This window comes from Lactuca sativa, chromosome 3 (genome assembly GCF_002870075.4).
Source record: "Lactuca sativa cultivar Salinas chromosome 3, Lsat_Salinas_v11, whole genome shotgun sequence".
Classification (NCBI taxonomy): Eukaryota; Viridiplantae; Streptophyta; class Magnoliopsida; order Asterales; family Asteraceae; genus Lactuca; species Lactuca sativa.
Genome location: NC_056625.2, coordinates 277,986,242 through 278,007,578, shown reverse-complemented (window position 1 = coordinate 278,007,578; position 21,337 = coordinate 277,986,242). Strand labels below are relative to the sequence as shown.

The 21,337-nt window shown below is 34.1% G+C and overlaps 1 protein-coding gene across 1 annotated transcript; it reads right to left on the bottom strand.

Annotated features, from left to right (window-relative positions):
* Positions 1 to 4,562: 4,562 nt before the first annotated feature.
* On the bottom strand, positions 4,563 to 5,556 carry LOC111893284 (ethylene-responsive transcription factor 2). Its single transcript, XM_023889343.3, has one exon. The coding sequence runs from the start codon at positions 5,488 to 5,490 to the stop codon at positions 4,723 to 4,725; it is 768 nt and encodes a 255-aa protein (XP_023745111.1). The 5' UTR covers positions 5,491 to 5,556; the 3' UTR covers positions 4,563 to 4,722.
* Positions 5,557 to 21,337: the final 15,781 nt, after the last annotated feature.

The window sequence follows — 21,337 nt, the reverse complement described above, 5'->3', positions numbered from 1 at the left end:
GTTTGGTACAACATGAATCAATGATCCAGTCACCTTGATATGTTTCTTTACTTGCCATGTTAGCAACGCGTCCTTTTACCTCATCGTTGCTTGTACCAGAAAAATGTTTCACGAACATCTGATATTGTTCGTTGGTGAGTTCCGGTATTGGGCTAGGACAAGGTTCCACACATGCAACCGTCTTGGGTTTTCCTTTCTCTTTTCTCCCAGGCCACCATTCTGGGTATCCAACCAATTTAAAACACCCTTCCTTCTTGTGACCATTCCTCCCACATAAAGTGCAAGTTTCATTTTCCTTCGTCTCTCTGTTATCTTTGGCATTCTTTTGATAGTTCCTTTCTTTATTGAAGCTTCCCTCTCTTCTTTGAAACGCCTTGAAGGCAGCGGATTCAGGCTAATTTCTTTTTTCGGTGGAAATCATCCTTTGTCTTTCATCTTCTGCAACCAAGTGATAGGCTGCACTTAAGTTGGGAGTGGGTTTGGTGGCTAAAATTTGGGTTTTGATCACATTGAAGTCGGAATCCAACCTCATAAGAAACTGATATAATCGCTCTGTTTCTTGAAACTCATTCAGTCGTTTTCCAATATCACATGAACAACCTTCACACGAGCATCTGGGAAAAGGCTGCACAGAAGTAGCTTCGTCCCAAAGTGACCGGAGATTAGTGAAGTAGGTAGACACAGAGGACCCATCCTGTCGAACAACCGCTATTTTCTGCTTCGGTTCGTATGCCCTAGGTGAGCTTTCTTTTCCGAATGTTTCACGTAAATCTGACCACATCTCGGACTCATTACTCGCATATTTTACGTTGTTGCGTATGTTCTTCTCCATGGCTGTAGTGAGCCAGCCCTTCAACATCGCATCACAGCGCATCCAAGGCATGTAGTCTGCTGATCCCTTTTCAGGTTTCTTGATCGTCCCGTCGATAAACTCGAATTTGTTCTTGGCAAAGAGAAAGTTCTCCATCTCTTGTGACCAATCGAAATAGTTGTTATCTGTGAGCACCTCGTTCACATGTAGTTGCTTAGGGAAATCAGAAGGATGAAGATAAAAAGGGGAACTATGATCGATTCCCGTTCCAGAATTCTCCCCTGAACTCGCCTTGTCTTTCGGTCCGCTGCTTCCTGTCATTCTTCAAGATTGAGATTTTGAAACCCGCTCTGATACCATCTAAAATACCGATGGTATCAAAGAAGCATTCTGTTATTGATTGATAATCACCTAAGGTGAGAAAACAAGAAGTTTAAATACTGAAATCAGAAAACAACGAACTAGACCTAAACAATAGGAAAAGATAAATACATCCCAATCAACAATTATCCATCAATATATATAATAATATCTAATATGTGCATCGTTTACACCAAAAAAAGTATCTTATAGAAAGCCTACTAACTTGAATATTGGAAGAAGAATCAGAATTTGAAATAACAGACTGAACGAAAATGTAATTTCATAAGTTTGAAATCACTTAATTACTCAAGCAATCCATATAAATCAATCGACAATAACCTTTCACGCTTTAAGAAACAGAGCAAGAGTAGATAGATAGAAAGAGGGGGGGGGGGGGGACCGGAGACATACCTAGGTGTGCATCGACATGAGTGGGTGGAGTGCACTGTCGGATAGAGGTGCGTATTCGTCGATTGAGGGTTGTGTATGTGAACATTGACGAGAACTATTGTTGTGTAACTTAACGTCAATTTAGGGGTGTATTTACCATTTAACAATTATATAATTCCATTAAATACACATACAAATTTCATACTGATAAATTTTTTGTATATAATCTTCTCTTTTAAAAAAGATTAAAAGTTTGACTTAAACTAATATAATCAATTTATATATAAAAATTAAAAAAAAAATAATTACTTGTTTAAACAATGTTCATCAGTTTATTTTTAACAACCAATAATATGGATAAGTTTTGGATTTTATTAAATGGAATATTTATATGTAAGTTAAAGACGTTTACCAAATTATATATACAATGACTAGAATTATGGTCACCAAATAATTTACATGTTGTAAACTCAGTGGCCACTATTATGTCGCCACTGTGTGGGTTTGAAAAACAACGAATAGTGACCGCTTAGTGACAACTATTAAGATTTGGTCACTGAATTTGTACCACTAACAAAATTTAGTGACGACTTTATGCATGGTGACTAAAGGATGCAGTTAGTGACCAGATTTCAGGTCGTCACTAAAAGAGACTTTTTTGTAGTGTCTGAGGAATAGGAAAAACTCTGAGAAAATGATGTGTCCAGGGTAAATTCGTAAAACCACAAAAAACTTAACAAATTTGAAAGGGTGATACGAAAAAATTGTTTTAGAAACATAGTTTTATAGTTTAATTTGTTATATTGATTCAATGGTATGTGCGAAACGGTGAAACCTCGTTAAATTAACAAGAAAACACTTTTCAAAATCGTTTTTTGGTCATGGTTATGCAAAAAACAATTTTTCAGAGGCATGTGTTTGAAAAACAATTCTTCAGAGGGACCTTTTTCGGAATTGTTCTTCAAACACATGCCTCTGAGGAATTGTTCTTCACATAACCATGACGAAAAAACGATTTTGGTAAGTTTTCTCGATTTCAAACATATATATATTTTTTTATTTTTTGTAAGTTCAAACACAATTTTTTCGCAACACCTTTTCAATTTTGTTAAGTTTTTGTAACAGCCCGGAATTTCAAATATTGATTTAATTATGTTTTTGGGGGTGATTTAAGAGGGGACTCGGCGAGTTGGAGCCTAGACTCGCCGAGTAGGAGCGCAGACCTGGTCGCGGGTTCGCGACTGGACTCGACGAGTCCGATATGGACTCGGCGAGTCTACGCTGTTTAGCGAAAACCCTAACCGTTCAGGTTTGGGTCGTATATAACGCATTATATGCCGTCATTGTTCGTCTTTTAGTCGATTGAGAAGAACCCTAAGCGGCTGTGGGCATCTAGAGCAAGATTGAAGGCCATTGGTGACTTGAAGAAATTGTGGTGCAAGGAGGGAAGAGTTTTGGCTAAAGGAACTGCAAGGGATTCGAGTTCTGAGGTTTGGGGACACAGAGAGTGTGTTATTCAGGTAATAATTCGGATCATTTCTGTTATATTGATGTGTGCATGGATCTAGGGTTTATGGAACCCATTTGGTGATTAGATGGATTATTACTTTGTTAATCAAACGGATATAACCCTGTATTAGGACCTTTAGAGGTCCAGAAGGTTCCATGCTTGTGTATTCGGAACCATAATTGTCCCAGGATGCAGTTGAGCGGTTGCATGGCATGGACTCGCCGAGTCGATGAACAGACTCGGCGAGTAGCTTGAAGATTAACTGGGACTCGTCGAGTTGTTCTTCAGACTCGGCGAGTTGAGTCGGGGTGGCCCCACGATTCTTCCAGGAGGAACTCGTCGAGTAAAAAGGGGATTCTCGACGTGTAGAAAGGGTGTCTTAAGGAATCGGTGAGTTAAGGGCGAGTGGACTCAGAGTCGTGGAACTCGGCGAGTCTTGGGGTGACTCGGCGAGTTAGGTCGCGGGTTAAGCGAAGTTCTGAGTATGGGGACTCGGTGAGTCATAGGGTTGACTCGGCGAGTAGGGTCAGTCAGGGGTTGACCTTGACCTTGTCTTTGACCAGTGGTTCCAGGGGTATTTTGGTAATTGTTGTTTATTGTTTGAGTTCAGTGCATTGGTGGCTGTCCAGAGGTGGAGATCGTATCAGTGATCGGAGCAGCTTGAGCTATCTGTTCAGTCGGCAGTTTCGATGTGAGTTATCCTCACTATATCGTTAGGGTTTATGGCACCAAGGCCGACCCTTTTATCGGATGGAAATCCGGATAGTTGTCATTACATGTTATGGGCCGGAAGGCATTGCTATGTGGACCGGAAGGTCATGGCCTGGAAAGGCGTATGTATGCATTTAGTATGTTGACTGATTCATAGGGTAATGTTATGCTAGTGACCGGCTAGACCGGTATCTTGTTAGAGTAATGCTATGATATGTGATCTGTTGATCGATTGTTGTTTATGAACTGCAATATGATTATTTGTTATGTTATATATGCATTTTATGCTTGTGGGCCGGAAGGCAATATGTTATGGGCCGGAAGGCGATATGTTATGGGCCGGAAGGCAATATGTTGTGTGATGGACCGGAAGGTCGGCGTGGGTAGGACCGGAAGGTTTACCCAGCAGGGACGGAAGTCCCCTGAGACACATGGACCGGAAGGTCAGGGCCTGGAAAGGCGTATATGCGGTTGGTATTCTGGGGGTATCTCACTAAGCTTTCGGGCTTACAGTTGTGGTTTTATGTTTCAGGTTCTCAAGAGTCTGTGGCAGGGCAAAGGCGTGATCGTACCGTTCCTCGCGTTGGTGTTTTATGATATGAACCTGGGAAATTACTCTGTTTAATAAAGTATTGAAAACCTTTTTGTAACAATGTTAATAAAATGGGTGATTTTGAAAAGTTTTAATTGTTTTGAAATTTTGAATGTTACAGTTTTCGTTGTGTTTTTATGAATTTACCACTGTCACGTCATTTTCTCATATCTTTTCTTCGCGAAATCATGACCATTTATTGAAAGTTGCATTTTTTTGGTCATTTTCTTCAACTGCACATTATTTGTCATTTGATGAATTTTCCCTTTTAAACTACCATATTTTGGTAAATATTTACATAAAATGATAAAATACAAGCAGCCCTTGATTTCAGAGAAAAACATATCACACAGCAGTGCTTTTCCTCCTCTTCCGGTTGTTATTTCTAGGTGATTCAGGCGACGGTGACGACGATGAACACCCGGACTTCAGCAACCGTCTTTCGATGGTATATTTCTCAGGGCTTACATTGTGGGACCCAATCAAATGTGGGAAGTTAAGCACAGCTTGACATCCACGATACTTAAAAGCTGCTCGATCATACGCCATGGCAGCTTCCTCCGCCGTATCATACGTCCCCAGCCACAGCCTCCTCCCTTTCTTCTCTGGGTTTCTCATCTCCGCCGAGAACTTCCCCCACGGCCGTCTCCTAACGCCTCTATACTTCCTCTGCGGCAGTGATGGAGTAAAATCTTCATTAACTAGCGGCAGAACTTGGTGAACCTCTCCACCGGAGACCACCTTCTGCCCTGTCGTAAAATCCCAGTTCAGAGCCACGTCTGTAAAGTCCATAACAGCGGGAAGAGACGTACCCATGGCCGGAAAATTTGCTGATTGGTGTTGTGGGAATACTGCCGCGATGTTTGTAATCGGAAATACTTTTGAAGCAATGTTTTGATCATCGGAAGAATATGTGGTGATCGGAGAAGTAACGTCGGTAATAATATCATGAGTAAAACTCAGGTCGAGATCTTCAAGGGTAAGTGGCCAGTCGAGTTCGTCGTTAAAACATGATGTTTCCAACTTCTTCAAGAATTCCTGATTGGTTTTCATAGATGATTCTTTCATGTTTTCCGAATAAATCTCACAATTGGTATCAAAATTCATGAACATGTGAGAGTTTGGAAATTATCAAGAGTATTGCAGCTGAAAGATTGTCGAGAATGTTTATTCGAATGAAATAAGAGGTGGCAAGTATTAAAATCGAAATGGGTTTTGTATAATATTTGGTGGTGTTGGTTGTTTATATATATAGGGAAGAAAGGAGTATAATTAGTGAGTGTTATATATTTATTTTTTAATCGGATGTCTGTAGCCCAGCGGTATCAGGTGATGTCTTCTCTCTTTGAGGTCGAGGGTTCAAGTCCCGTCGTAGACATAGATGGAATAGGTGTTGTTAGCTTAGGAGTAGATTAGAATTGCCGGTTCAAAATATATATATATATATATATATATATATATATATATATATATATATATATATATATATATATATATATATATATATATATATATATATATATATTAAAAAAGCCATTATTTTGTGAGCACATGCTTCGTATTAAACATATAAAATTCTTCCATCTTTCTCACGTTTGGTGTCGAAATAATAGACAAGTGCACATGTAATCTATTTTTCTTTTTTTACAATAACTTTGTATAATAAAGATGTTTAAAACAATGAATAGTGTAATTATTTTGGAGGTGTTAGCTATACTCTATATCTAAATTCTTGCTTTTTCTTGCAAAGTTTGGTATCGTCGATATTATGATAGTCAGTTGAGTTTATTATTTTTTTTATCGTCCATATTATTTTTGGAGGTGTAAGCGTTATCAATTAAGTTTAACAAATTAACATGACGAGATGATACTATATAGTTTTTCTGATAATTGATAATATATTATTGGAAAAACTATATACTATCGTCTAACCATGAAATAAACTGATAACCAATAATATAAATTTTAAAATGAGCAAGAAATTTAAATAATAATTAAAACTAATTATAAATTTTAGATAACAATTTATAGTCTTAATCAACAATTGGAATATCTTAAAACACCACTTTGTCGAGGTGCTTTCTAAACAATATTTTTCATATAAAAAGAAACAGAAATACAATCAATATCGAATTTTCTAATATAAAAGTTGCTTGAAAAAACCATGTTTAATTATTAAAATCGAAACCATGATTCATTCCCCAAATATATTATTAGTGTTTTATTCATGTGAAAGTTTTTTAGATTTTATTTTAATATTTAACGAAAATGTAATATTTTTAGAAACTTTTTTTTCGTGAAATTATGTTCTGTTCAACTGGAGAAATTGTATATCATTGATGTTTTATTTATGTATAGGTGTAGACTTTTGTATAATGTATAGTTTGGCCCATGGACCATACCCTCTTACAATTAACATATAATATATTGTAATCACTTTTTAATAAATATTTGAACTTACATGGTATCAAATTGACATCTAGCAACATGTGGTTTAACACATCATATATATATATATATATATATATATATATATATATATATATATATATATATATATATATATATATATATATATATAAATGAGTTCTATGGAAAATGAACAAATAAAGCAACATATGTTGGAACCAATAATCAAATGACAGTGTCCATTTCTTTATTCACAAGTAATGTATTTTGGAAGTTATTTATGTAGTTACTCTAAAGTGATATGTTATCATGGTTTTATTGGTTCAAATATATGTTTTCCTAATCATTCATTTTCCATATAACCATTTCTTATATATATATATATATATATATATATATATATATATATATATATATATATATATATATATATATATATATATATGTGTGTGTGTGTGTGTGTGTGTGTATGTTTAAAATAATTAGAAGAAAAATGGGGCATTATAGTTCTCCCTCACTTAGAATAATTTTGTCATCAAAATTTCTAGTCTTGACTTTTCCTTTTAACACATACCAAGTTACCAAGCTCCATATTTTAAACGCTCTTAGTTTCATATTAACTCTTTACACCAAACTCACTGTTACTATAATCTTTAACTTATATTTTTTAAATATTGTCTTCTCAAATTAGTACCAGGTCTCCTTATCGTATACTAATTGGGGGTTTCGCTAGCATCATGGAGGCACGTGGCAGCACTGGGTATGAATGAGCGTGTGATGGAACTGGTACCGTTCTCGATTTCCCGAAAATCGAATTTGATCGAATGTCAATCCCGAGTATCAAACCGAATTAACATTATCGGTACCGGTACCGGTTTTCGGTACTAGTACTGTCACAACTAGAAATTTTTGTGCCTTGTAACTACAACACTTAAGCCAAATTATGAATCACAGACATGAGAGCATGTATGATGCATACTCTATAACAACAGAATTTCAATCAAACACCTCATACAAGCATTTCAAGTAGTCAATAAGCAATTGGAAACCCTAGAAGTTCTTGTTTAAGTCCATTTTGGACTATGACTTCCTTATTGGGCCCAATGGACCAATAAGCTTCCTATTTGACCATATTGGGCTTAGAACTCTTAAATGGGCTCTAATTGGACCCACTTCCATTTATTTCAATATTTTAGGCCATATTGGGCCTAGAATGAAATAAATTAATTAAGTGAACCATTTTGGGCCATAATTAACCCAATTTAGCCCCAATAGGTCATAAAAATCCGTTTTATATTTATTAGGACCAAAAATCACTCAACATAACTATGAAATTGGGCTTAAGCCTTTAAGGCCCAAAAACTCTCTCTTCTCTCTCCATTCTCGGCCCAAGCCCAAAGGAAGGAAGAGTTGACTTTGTGTGTGCCACCTCACAATTATTCAAGGGGTTTCCATGCAAGAGGACCCATACATCCATGCATTTCCCATACTTCCATGCAAGCCCTCTCTTCTTCTCCCTCTCTCTCTTGCTCTCGGCCGAATCCAAGCACACACACACACATTTCACTCTCAATTTTCTCAAGAAACTCTCTCATATCTCCTCCATATTTTCGAGATCTAAGAAGTGTTCAAGGGGATTCTTACATAAAAATCATCATCTAAGGTAAGATGTTGCCTAGATCCATAAGCTAGTTATTTCATTCCATTCACGAATCACCTCTTAATCCATTCAAACTTATGATTTAGCACCTTGGAAGCATCTAAGTTTGAGATCTTCCAAGGAAGGTTGCTAAGGCCGAATTTTCTTCTCCTTTTCCTTCCAAAACCGAAACCACACCCAAGGTGAGCTTCATACCCCCTCTTTTTCGGTTTTTATAAGTTTTTATGGGGGAGAATACAAGCAAATGTGCAGATCTATGAGTAAATGTATGCCTTGTGTGATTTTTATGCTTATATGTATGATCTTATGTGATTTGTGATGAATATGTTAGCCAAAAGAACCTAAAAACCGAGATCTACAATATGAGGAATGAAATAAACATAACTTATACCATTTCACACTAATCAAGTCTAGAAAATAGTTTAGTTGGTTAGAATGAACATTTTTGGACTTAAAACCCATTTTTGGGCTCAAATTGTCAAAAATACAAAACTAAGGGGCCCAAAACGACAAATGATAATTTCTGAAGGTTGAAAAGAGTCCAAACAGTTTCTAATATAAATTTTCTGAATATCAACACTTTTGAAGGGCTAAAAATGTAAATTTTGAACATAATGGGCTAAAATGGGCTTTTCGGCCCAATAAAGCCCCAATTTGCGAGATTTTTGAAATTGAGGGGCTAAAAATGCACATTTCTGTAAAAATGGGATTACAAGTATACTAAAACCATTTCAAAGGCAAAAAATGCTTTTCAAATTCAAAAGGGACCAAAAATGCAAAAAATTTCCATTTTGGGCCAAAATTGTAAAAGTTGCGAAAATGGGGGTTTCAACCGAGAAAATTTCATTTTTGAAGGACTTAAGCTGTTTATCAAGTAAATTTGGGCTGAAAATGTCTTTTCAACAAGTTTTGATACTAAAATGTCATGAAAAATGGTTTAAGGACTAAAATGGAAATTCTTTTATATAAAGGGTTAAAAGTATAAATTTTATCCAAGAACGGGCATAAAAAGGTAAACTCTAATTTTTAAAACAATAAATCCCTTAAGATAAAATACGAGTACCACGGCTACCGGCGAAACGTAATAACAAATACACTTTCAACACCAATATCGTTACCAAACGAATTGATTCGGTCTCGAATCAATAACAAACCAAAAATCAATAAACAATCGTACTTCAATGAACACGCAAAATTTACGAGAAGTCAATATTCAATCTTTGGGCTTGAAAGTTTCAAATCATGCTTGTTGGGTCTAGCTATCCCAATGACATGATCTTTAGGCCCGAAGGGAACGCGCTTACATGTTATTGGGCCTTCTATGACCTAATTCCATGTAAAAGGACTTTCAATAGCTTTATTGTGCTGTTGGGCCCCAAGGGTCCTTTGGTATTGCTAGCAAAGTCGAGAAGTCAAATGCGAGTCGGGCCAAGTGCCTTTCGCATTCACAATAGCCTTGAACGACTTATGGAAATAACGGGGGCTTTGTACCCTCCTTTCTCCTCGGTTGTGGGGCTATGAGAAGTCAGGGTGGTTGGATTAAGTGAGTTGTACGGACGACGCCTAAGGGATCGTTGTATTTGGTAGTTATAAACTATTCATTTTCATTAATGCGTGATTATAACGACTCACAACCCATAACTAATCCAATGTCACCTGGAATTATCGAAAACAATCGTCGTAACGGTATAACAATAAATAAGATACGTAATTTGATGTATTAGGAAAACATTGGGTTTCCCTGGGGAGTTCAACACTTTTACCTATGTGATGTATACAAAGTCTAACAATTATTCACGTTTACAAAAATCAACAAGTATACTTACGGATCTTCACACTTTTTCTTATATACAATACTCTTTTAAGAAAATATCGGATTTTCTGGGTTTTCAAACTTCACAAAAATCATTTTTGTTTCAAACATTACTTATGAACTCACCAACATTTCATATGTTGACGTTTTCCAAAATACTTGTATTCTCAGGTAACAGGTAAATCGAAAAATATGTATCCAGTGATGTCATGATGTTTTGTTTAAATTAGTATCGAATGATTTATGTTTTGGAAATGTAATGTTTAAAACAATGTACTGAATGCAAACAATATCAGTTGTAATATTTCAATGCATGGTGATGAATGATGTTATGATTCATGTATAATCATTGTGATGACATTCAATTAAGTCACAATAGCCCTCGGACGTTTCCGCCGTCTGGTTCGGGGGTGTGACAAGTACCGATACCAAATCCCGAATTTCGTGATTTTGGAGTACCGAGTATCGTTCCATATTATTAAATTCGGTACGGTTCGGTATTGGTTTCGGTATAATACCGGTACGAGATCAGGATTTGGTACAAATTATTCATCCTTAGCGCTATGTTGGAGTATATGAAAAAAAAATAGAAGGTTGAAGGAATCAAGGGAAAGGGAAGAGGACGGGTGGGTGTGGATATTTATTTATTTATTAATTATTTTTCAAAGACTAAACTGCACAAATGGTCCATGTGGTATGTTGAAAATTGCTACTTTGGTCCAAAAAAGTTTGGACTTGCACCAGTGGTCCAAAATTTTCATTTTTTTGCAAGTCTGGTCCTGTTTGTTATAAATTTTTTTAAATGCCAATTTTGCCCTTGGTATTTTATATTTTTTATTTACTCAATACTTTTCTAATTAAAAGAAAAAAAGTATGTATATACCCCCACCTCCTACTTACCCACCACCCATTATCACTCTTAATTACATTAGATACATATCCTTTCTCTCCCTCTTTATTATTGTCGGACCACCACCACTGGCTATTGGACCACCACCTTTTGTCGGACCACCGCCATCTACCGAACCACCTCAACCTGTCGGATCACCTTATTCACCATAGATGCCCCTTTTTGTTGGACCATCCAAACCACCACCAACGACATAGATCTGACCACCAAACCTACATCAGAACTCCGTTAGAAAATATAAACAACCACTACCACCGTCTACCGACACCACCCTTCTTTCGTCCGTCGGACCACCACCATAAATCCTAACCACTTACAGCACCATCAAAGTTCTTGATGTAGATCAGAACTCCAATGACGAAGGTGGTGGAGACGACGTTGAGTTGTGGTGGTGGCAATGGTTTCCGACGTAGATTTGAACTTACGACGATGGCTTCTAACGTAGACTTGAACTCCAACGACATAGATTTGGACTTTAGACGAAGACGAAGTAGATCTGAACCTTTTCGACGTAAGGGGTTTCAGATCGAAGGCGATAGAGATAACTCAACGGTGGTGGTTTCAATTGTTCCGATGTAGAGGGATTTTAGATCGATGTTAAGAGAGATAGATCGACGGTGAGGGTTTCAGATCGACGGTGATATAGATAATCGTAGATGGACGATGGTGGTAGTTGTCTTTCAGATCTTCACAGGGCTAAGTGGTGGATTCCGACAATGGCGATTGTTTTATGGCAGTTACGGTAATTTCTGGTAGTGGAGGTGGTGGATTCTGGCAGTGGCAGTGATTTTCAGTAGTGAAGTTGGTGGATTCCAATAGTGGCGGTGGTGGTTTCCAGTGGACAGTAAAGACAATGAGAGAGAGATATATAGTCTATGGTGACTGAGGGGGGAAATGGTGGGGTTGGGTAGGGTTTTTAGGGATAGTGTTTTTTTTTGTTTTTTGTTTTTTAATGAAAGTAATAAAATCAGAAAAACAAATAAGAAAAAAAAGAGAAAATCATATTAATACGGGCAAATCCATTATTTTGAAAAAAACTAGAGCAGATTGGACCAAAAACACAATAAAATGAAAATTTTGGACCGTTGGTGCTAGTCCAAACTTTTTCGGACCAAAGTGACAATTTTCGACATACCACATCGACCATTTTTGCAGTTTAGTCTTTTTTAAATCTAAAAATGATATAAAAAACAAAAGAAAATTAAAAAAGTAATAATAATAAAGGCAAAATGATCTTTTTATGTTTTAAACTAAACAAAAAGGGAGCTGATTTTTCCAAGGATTATTTTACTTCATACACTGAATAATTAATTGATGGACTATTTTACCCCTCAAGTGCATTTAATAAATGTGAATAATTAAATGGAGGTGTTTTTTTTACCAATAATATAATGCCATAAATGATAATATTTAGTCTTTCACGTGAATATATCCATAAATTAACATACATACCAAAATCTATACTAAATAATGGAGGCTGTGGAGAATATGAAAAGTCACGGTAGTACAAATGAGCAAGGATCGACAGAAGTCGGAGGGAAAAAAAAACACCGGTGTATGGCCTAACAAATTAGCCGATAACCACCTTCTAGCTACGTATCTAATTTCCATGGATACATCCGCAGACACAAATTGAGAAACACCTTCCAGGAGTTCGCGACGGTGACTGAAGTATATTACGCCATGAAGGATTGTAAAGGTTCAAATTTGAAGTTTATCAGATTCATGAGAGTTAAAGACATCAATGAGATGGAGAAAAAGCTAAAACTAAATCAAATGTTGTGAAGCAACGTCGAAAGTCAATATTTCCATATACTAACATCAACCTTTGATGCGTAAGAACCTAGCTCCTCCTATGCCTACCTCCTCGCATCGGTTTCCCGATTGGCTATGTCGCAGGTCACATGGATCACAAGTCTTATGTCGACACCGTCAAAGGCTTTACCAACAACCCGCCATCTACAACTTTGAGCCAATTAATTTGTCTCAAGACGATACCTGCTAGGGTCTCATGAGTACTGCAGACATCAACTATCATTGGTGAAGCCCTAATCATTGACCCTCTAGGCAACCTTATCTTCCCCACTGCCACAAGATTTTAAGATGTGGAGTTATCTTACCCTGGTGGTTTATACGTACGATCACTCCCTCGATGCAAAAGGATTCCTACATAACCATAACATTTGGAAAAAATGGATCAAATGGGTCAAGCCAGGTGACCAATGTGAGTTACATTTTGTAAGAATTGCATGGTTAAAATTTTTTTGTCTGCTACTTCAAGCACTTGATGTAGTTATCCATGCCACCATTGCATACCACTTTGGAAGAATCGTTACCCCCATGGATGGTGTCGAAAATGCTTTTGACATATCACGCGACAAGATAGGTTTCTTACCTCCTCAAGTAAGATGATAAACAGAGAAATCCAATCATCGTTGGCTCTAAAACATACAGGGTTGGTGTCATGGAGGACGTGTACAATTGTACCCTTTCAAACGCAGTCCACCTTCATGGTGTTGGTGTAATTAATTTGAAAAAAAAAAAATTAGATATGATTATCAAAGTAAAGTAAATCTCAAATTTGGTGGAGTTCCAAGTTGCATAGTGTGCGTGTTTTATGGCCTTAATTTATTGTGAAATTCACATTCATATATTAATTATTCATATAGTTATGAAACTAAATGTGTTTAGGGGTAAAATAGTCTATCCATTAATTATTCAACGCAATAATCAAAATAAACCTTGGAAAAATCAGTTCCCAACCAGAAAGGGTCTAGGTTAATTTTTTAAAATAGAAAGTAAACGTCCCTTCCGGTGTGATTAATGTAATTTACTCTATTTTATATTTTTCAATTAGAAGAGCTAATTTTTTCAATCAAATAAAAACGATAACCATAGCTATCTGTTAATGTTGATAAGGTACCTTAAACATACTTTTATCCCCATAAAAATGGGAATATGACTTATGAAGGTAACTAACTTTTCGGTATGTTTACATCTGGGTATCTATATTTTTTTTGTACACATTTAGGTAACAAACTTGTTGGAAGTGTTCACATATAACCATTATGACCTGCTATAGCAGGTTAAATCCTAGATGTAAACGCTTTCAATAAGTTCGTTATCTAGATGTGTACAAAAAAAATAGTTACCCAAATATGAACAAAACGAAAAGTAAAAATTAAATTACACGAATGGTCCCTGTGGTTTGGGGGAATTTGTATTTTTGGTCTCTAACTTATTTTTTTAACTTGGATGGTCCCTACTGTTTATTTTTGTTGCGCGTTTGGTCCCTATCTTACCTAAAAAGACTATTGTGCCCTTATTAATTTATTTTTTAATTAATTTTTTATTTACGTATTTATTTTTTACATATTTAAAAAAATTAATAGACCACACATATTTGTATCTCCTCGGATGATCCCTAATATTTATTTTTTAATTAATTTATTTTTTTAACTCGGATGGTCCATACTGTTTAATTTTGTTATGAGCTTGGTCTCTGTCTTACCTAAAAAGACTATTGTGCCCTTATTAATTTATTTTTTTAAATAATTTTCTTGTTTATGTACTTATGCTTTATGTATTTAAGAAAAATTAGTAGACCCCGCATATATGTATCTCCTCACCATCCCGTCTCTCATCCTTCTCAACTTCTATTTATTTTCCATTTTTAGTGATATCAACGTCTTCATCATCACTTCTTTTTTCGGTCTTTCAACTCTGTCGAATCAATACCGCAACCCACTAAAGATGAAGAGACTGTAGGTTATGGTGTTGGTTCGCTAGAGTTGAAGTACCAAAAAAAAAAGGATGGTGAAGACAACGATGTTACTAAAGATGGAAAAGAAATAGAAGTTTGGGAGGATGAGAGATGAGATGGTGACCGGTAAGACTCAAATTAAATTTCTCAAATGTGGTTTCAGGATTACGGTGAGGAGATACAGATATGTGGGGTATATTAATTTTTGTAAATATATAAAAAATAAATATATAAATAAGAAAATTAATTAAAAACAATTAATAAGGGTAAAATAGTCTTTTTAGGTAAGACATGAACCAAACGCGTTACAAAAATAAACAGTAGGGACCATTCGAGTTAAAAAAATAAATTAATTAAAAAATAAACAATAGGGTGGTCTATTAATTTTTTTAAATATACAAAAAATAAATACATAAATAAGAAAATTAATTAAAAAATAAATTAATAAGGCACAATAGTCTCATTAGGTAAGACAGGAACCAAACGCGCAACAAAAATAAACAATAGGGACCATCCAAGTTAAAAAAAATAAGTTAGGGACCAAAAACACAAATTCCCCTAAACCACAGGGACCATTCGTGTAATTTAATTTTTACTTTTCGTTTTGTTCATATTTGGGTAACTATTTTTTTTTGTACACATCTAGGTAACGAACTTGTTGAAACCGTTCACATTTAGGATTTAACCTGCTATAGCAGGTCATAATGGTCATATGTGAACACTTCCAACAAGTTTGTTACCTAGATTTGTACAAAAAAAAGATAGTTACCCAGATGTGAACATATCGAAAAGTTAATTACCTTCCTAAGTCATATTCCCCCATAAAAATGGTTAAGCTAACAAAAAAAAAAACGGTTCACTAGATATTGATCTTTCAATTTAGGTTCCTGATCCAAAATTAATTCGACCAAAACCCTGTTTTAAATGTCCCCACTTGTGTTTCAGATAAAAATAATGATTTAAACGGCGGCGCTTTTCCGCTTCAGGTGTGGTTGTTTGTTGATGATTCCGGTGAACCCTCCGACCACAGCGATAGTTTCTTGTTGGTATCTTTTTCAGGGCTTACATTTAGGGTTCCGATCAAATCCGGGAAGTTAAGAACGGTATGTGATCCATCGATCGAACGCCATAGCAGCTTCCTCCGCCGTATCGTACGTCCCCAGCCACAGCCTCCTACTTCGTGCACATATATCAGCCGAGAATTTTCCTGACCGCCGTAGACTAACGCCTCTGTACGACTGTACCTCTTCTTTTGCAGTGATTGTGGCGGAGGTCGGCGATCCTTTAAACCGGAAACCACCATCTCATTGCATTGCCTTGCTGTGAATTCCATGTTCATTGCCTCGTCTACGGGAGGAGTTGCAGTCGTACCCGTTGCCGGAAAATTTGCTGAATTTTCTGGCGATTTTGATTGGTGGTGTTGCAGTTGTAGTACTGTGGCGATGTCGCCATTGCTGATAATCTCACGAATTAGATTCAGTTCGAAATCGTTAAGATTTAGCGACCAGTCGAGTTCATCGTTACCCGATTTTTCCAAATTCTTTAAGATTTCCTTGATCGGTATTCATAGATTATTATTTCGGATTTTCTGAATAGATCAACAATGGGTATCAAATCTCGAAAAGAAAATCATGAGGGTTTTGAAATTTATCAAGAACATTGCCCAAAAAATCGTCAAGAATATGTTCCCGGGTGCATTAGGGTTTTTAAGAGAAAGTGGACACGACTCAAAGAGGGTTCCTGGGTTTGTGCAGTTTATCGGTGAAGAAAGAAGAAGGGACGACTTTCTTGTGAATTGATTTCAACTTTTACGTTAAAATTTGTTTAAATTGGGTGCGGGCATTTAAAAAAAAATGTTGTTGTCAAATGTATTATAAAAAGGACAAACGAGATATATATATTTTTAATTTAAAAAATAGTCAAATAATAATAAAAAAAAAAATAAAAATAGCCATCTAAGAGAGTGTCGATATCATTTGATAAATTGCGATCTAGCAACCAAAACAACGTGTTCTTAATTTTCAAAAAATAAAAAAGTAAAAGTTTGCATATATCAATAACATTTTAATTTGGGTGGATAAATTAGACAATTAAGATTAATTTTGCAATGTAGGAAATGTATATATTCAAAATTGAGTCTTCATCAACCGTATCATCATCAAAAGCCATGAATAATAATAAAAAAAATTGCATATTAACCTCATTTGATGATAAATGAGTGAAGAAAGATAAAATTTGTAATAAATAATCATACTTTTTCTTAAACGATATCTAGTAATGTTTCATGTTCTTAAAGGCTTCAAAGCTTTCGAATATACAAACATATAGTGATGAAGTAGTATTGTTAAACCTTTTTTTTCTAGTGATGATTTTCTTTTATCCAAGTGTACATAAATGCGATTAGTGTTAAATATTTGCATTCCCAAGATGCTAAGATGCACTAAAGGGTGAAATGCTGTGGTATCGACTAATGAGATTGATTTTAAGAAATGGAAAGTAAGCACCATGTGAATTCTCGGTTGCACAGATTTTCACGTTGCACTTCAGATAGAGTAACCCCCTCCTTACCTGATGAAGTTAATTTGAGGATAAAAGAGTCATGGGAAATATGATTGCTCAAATTGCATGAGTTTGGTGAGGACGTCGAGTTTAGAGAGAAATATGACAAAAATTACGTTCTTAATGAGAAAAATTACATTCTTAATGAGAAAACAATTTTGATTCATTTATGTACATATTAATGAAGATGTAATTTAAGAACCTGGACCGGAAATGTTATTAAATAACCTATTCAGAATGAATAAACTCAACATACGAGATCTCGTTTGTGATACCATAAGTTCTTCAAATCATTATCTCATTTGGTTTTGGGATAAATATGGTAGATGATTTTGTTTATCACAAGTTCAGTAAGAATAAATATATCTTTCTAGTTTTATATGTTGATGTTGAGAATAAAATTGATCATATGGGAAAAAGCTATATGCTCATATATAGGAAATCAAATGTTTATGAGATCATTATGTATCCACTTGGATTTTACTTGATGTCAAAACAATTATCAATCTATATTGGCTTACCTGCTATATGAAGAGTGTAACACCTGCATTTGAGGATTAATTTTTTTGTCCTTTATAGTAAAATTTAATTGTTGAATAAATAACTAAATTAAAAACAAACAAGTAAAATAAATTATATAAATAAGTGAAATAAATACGTGTTAGTGGATTTAAAAGCTTTAATACTATTAGAAATGATATCTTAGGGTTAAATTAAGATTTTAAATATGAAGGATTATTTTTGTTAAGTTTGAGAAACTTGGACATTAAAAGGGTACACAATAAAATCATACCCTCTTATATATTGAATCACATAAAAAAAATACAAAAATAATATATTAGGAATTATAGATAATCAGTATTAAATAACAATTAAGAAAAGAGAATTTTTTTTTTCTACACACCACCCTAATAAACATGTGATACCAATCTACTATCCTAGTTGACTAATTTTTATCGGTCTCTTTTTTAGGTTTATAGTTATTTCCAAAAAAGCTTAAAATTCCAGTTTTTACATATTTTCTTAAGGGAAATCTCCGGAAAAATTCCAATATTTTACATTAATTTACGAAAAAGTCCCAAACTTAAATTTGTTTACGAAAAAGTCCTAATTACCGGTAAAAATGATGATTTTGCCCTATTTTTCTGGTTTACCGGTTTCATTATTTACCGGATTTTAATAAAGTCCCATTATTTTACCATAATTTACGAATAAGTCCCAAATTATGGTAAAATAATAAGACTTTAATGAAAATTATGGAAAAATAATGGGACTTTAATGAAACCGAGTAAGTATTGAAACCGATAAATCGGAAAAAAATGGTCAAATCGTCATTTTTTCCGGTAATCAGGACTTTTTCATAAACCAATTTTAGTTTGAGACTTTTTTGTAAATTAGGATAAAATTTTAAGACTTTTCCGAAGATTTCCCTTTTCTTAATATTGGAAATGTGATAGTTGACTCTATAATTTTAATTTTTTTTTTTTTATATAATATCATACATACATAGATGTGTCCTGACCAACTCCGACAACTTATTTTTATAAATCTGTCATGACTAACTCCATCACTTTTTTTTTTATATCTTTAATCTTTAATCATTAAAGACTATGTTACCACCTCCGACGACCACCGCCATCATTTACTATCGGCAACTTAATGTCGCCACTAACCACTACCATGACCAACTCCAACAACTTATCTTCGGCCACCAGGTCGAAAATAACAGAGAGAGAGAGAGAGAGAGAGTATGTGTGTGTGTGTGTGTGAGAGAGAGAGAGAGAGAGAGAGAGAGAGAGAAAAGGTCGAGACGATGGTTCTTAGCCGACCGACAATGGTGGTATAAACCAATATTTTTTATTGTAAGGTGACGAGAGAAAGTTTGACAGTCTGTTAAGATATTATTATTATTATTATTATTATTTATTTATTTATTTATTTATTTTTTTTTTTTTTGGGGGGGGGAGGGGGAGGGGGTTAGGATCTAACAAAATATGGGCTTTTTATTTAAACAAAATTAGTCTTTTTTTAATGTTTTTATTTATTAAATTTATTATTATTATTTTTTTAGTTTAGTATTAAAAAATTATTTTCTATATTTGTAATTTTAAACCGTTATATAAAAATGATTTTAATAAATTACATACAAAAAATATAAAAAATATATAAGCATGTTTTGTTTAACATATTTTATGTTATTGGTTTGAAAAAAATAAAATAATAACTTTATTAGTAAAATAGTTATTTTTTTGGTTATAATAAAGTTAGTAAAATAATAATGTAATAATTAAATAAAAAGTTAACGTAATATAATATAGTAATGATAAAAATAAATCAAATGATTAGGCTAGATAATAAAAAGGGTGATATTGTAGACACTCCACTCTATTAAAAATTTATTATTATGTCTATTTAAAGACATAATTAACGCATCATAGATATTAATAAAAGGTTTTAGTTATATTGTGTTTGAAAAAAATAATTTTCTCTCTTTTACTTTTCTGTCCTCTCTCTCTCTCTCTCTATATATATATATATATATAGGCTTAGGTTATTTTATTTTTACTAAGTATTGTGTTCCAGAATGCACAGATCTGGACCAACAGATGAAATTAATCAATAGTCATGATTTGAGAGTGTATGATATTACAATGGGGTAACATGTACCATATAATCACACAATTTTTAGCAAAAGGGTATTTTGGACAATTAACTACATTTATAAAAGGAAATTTTCGGATTTTTAGGGATGATTAATTCTCCTAATTTAAAAAAATCTGAATTTTTTAATTAATTCAATTTCAATTTTTACTGATTATATTATGTCAGAATATTTTTTGTTAGAATGATGCTCTTTCAAAATTTTATTCTAATAGAATATTATTTTGTTAGAATAATGCTCTTTCATAATTTTATTTTAATAGAATATCATTGAAGAAAAACAAAATTGTTGAATCAGATGTTGAAAAATAACAAACATTCTAATATATTCTTATACATCCGAACTTAAATACAAATTACTACATATTCTTACAGACTAAAATTCTTATACATTTTAATATAATTATACATATTCTAAAAGAATATCAAGGTCTTCAACGCCTTCTTCCAGCCATTCCTATCACAAATACAACAAAAACTAATAATTGTTAAAAACATGTTACTTGCAATTGACTATCACTTAATATATTCTGGTAGAATAAATAGAATATGACAGAATACATATAAAACATTCTGGCAGAATACATCGATTTTATTCTGGTAGAATACATAATTTCCAGCAACATATTTGATTTATAATGCATACCACAAAGTTCAAAAAGTAAATTAATTTGTGTTGATAAAAAATAAAAAGGCACAAACAACCTAGAATTGTATTCCATAACCGAAAGAAAAAAAAAATATATGTCACACCCAATAAAACATAGAAACATGGTTTTCATATAAGATTTGAAAACATTGTTTTGTAAAAAATAAGAGAATCCACATAAGAGAAATTGAAATTCATCAACTTGAACACATTAATAAAGAATGTTACTTAAAGATACGTTTATTTGAACATTTGATAAATTCAAAAGAAATATTAATAAGTAAAAATCGGAAACAGAAACCCACGAATTGAATTAATCGAAAACAGAAATCCATGGTTTCTTTATAGATATGTTTATGTAAACAGTTAGATAAATCCATTACCTGTAATTTAAGAAAACTCGGTTGACAAACTCTCAATAAAGGATGAATGTTTGTGTGATAGGGTTTTTAGAGGGCATCAAGAGTGGTGGTGAACTTCAAGCGGCGACCGGTGGATGAGCGACGAAAACGATGCATCAATGTAGGGTTGTTGTC

Coding starts and splice junctions, on each gene's coding strand:
- LOC111893284 (XM_023889343.3), bottom strand. CDS start 5,490: ATGTTCATGAATTTTGATACCAATTGTGAGATTTATTCGGAAAACATG.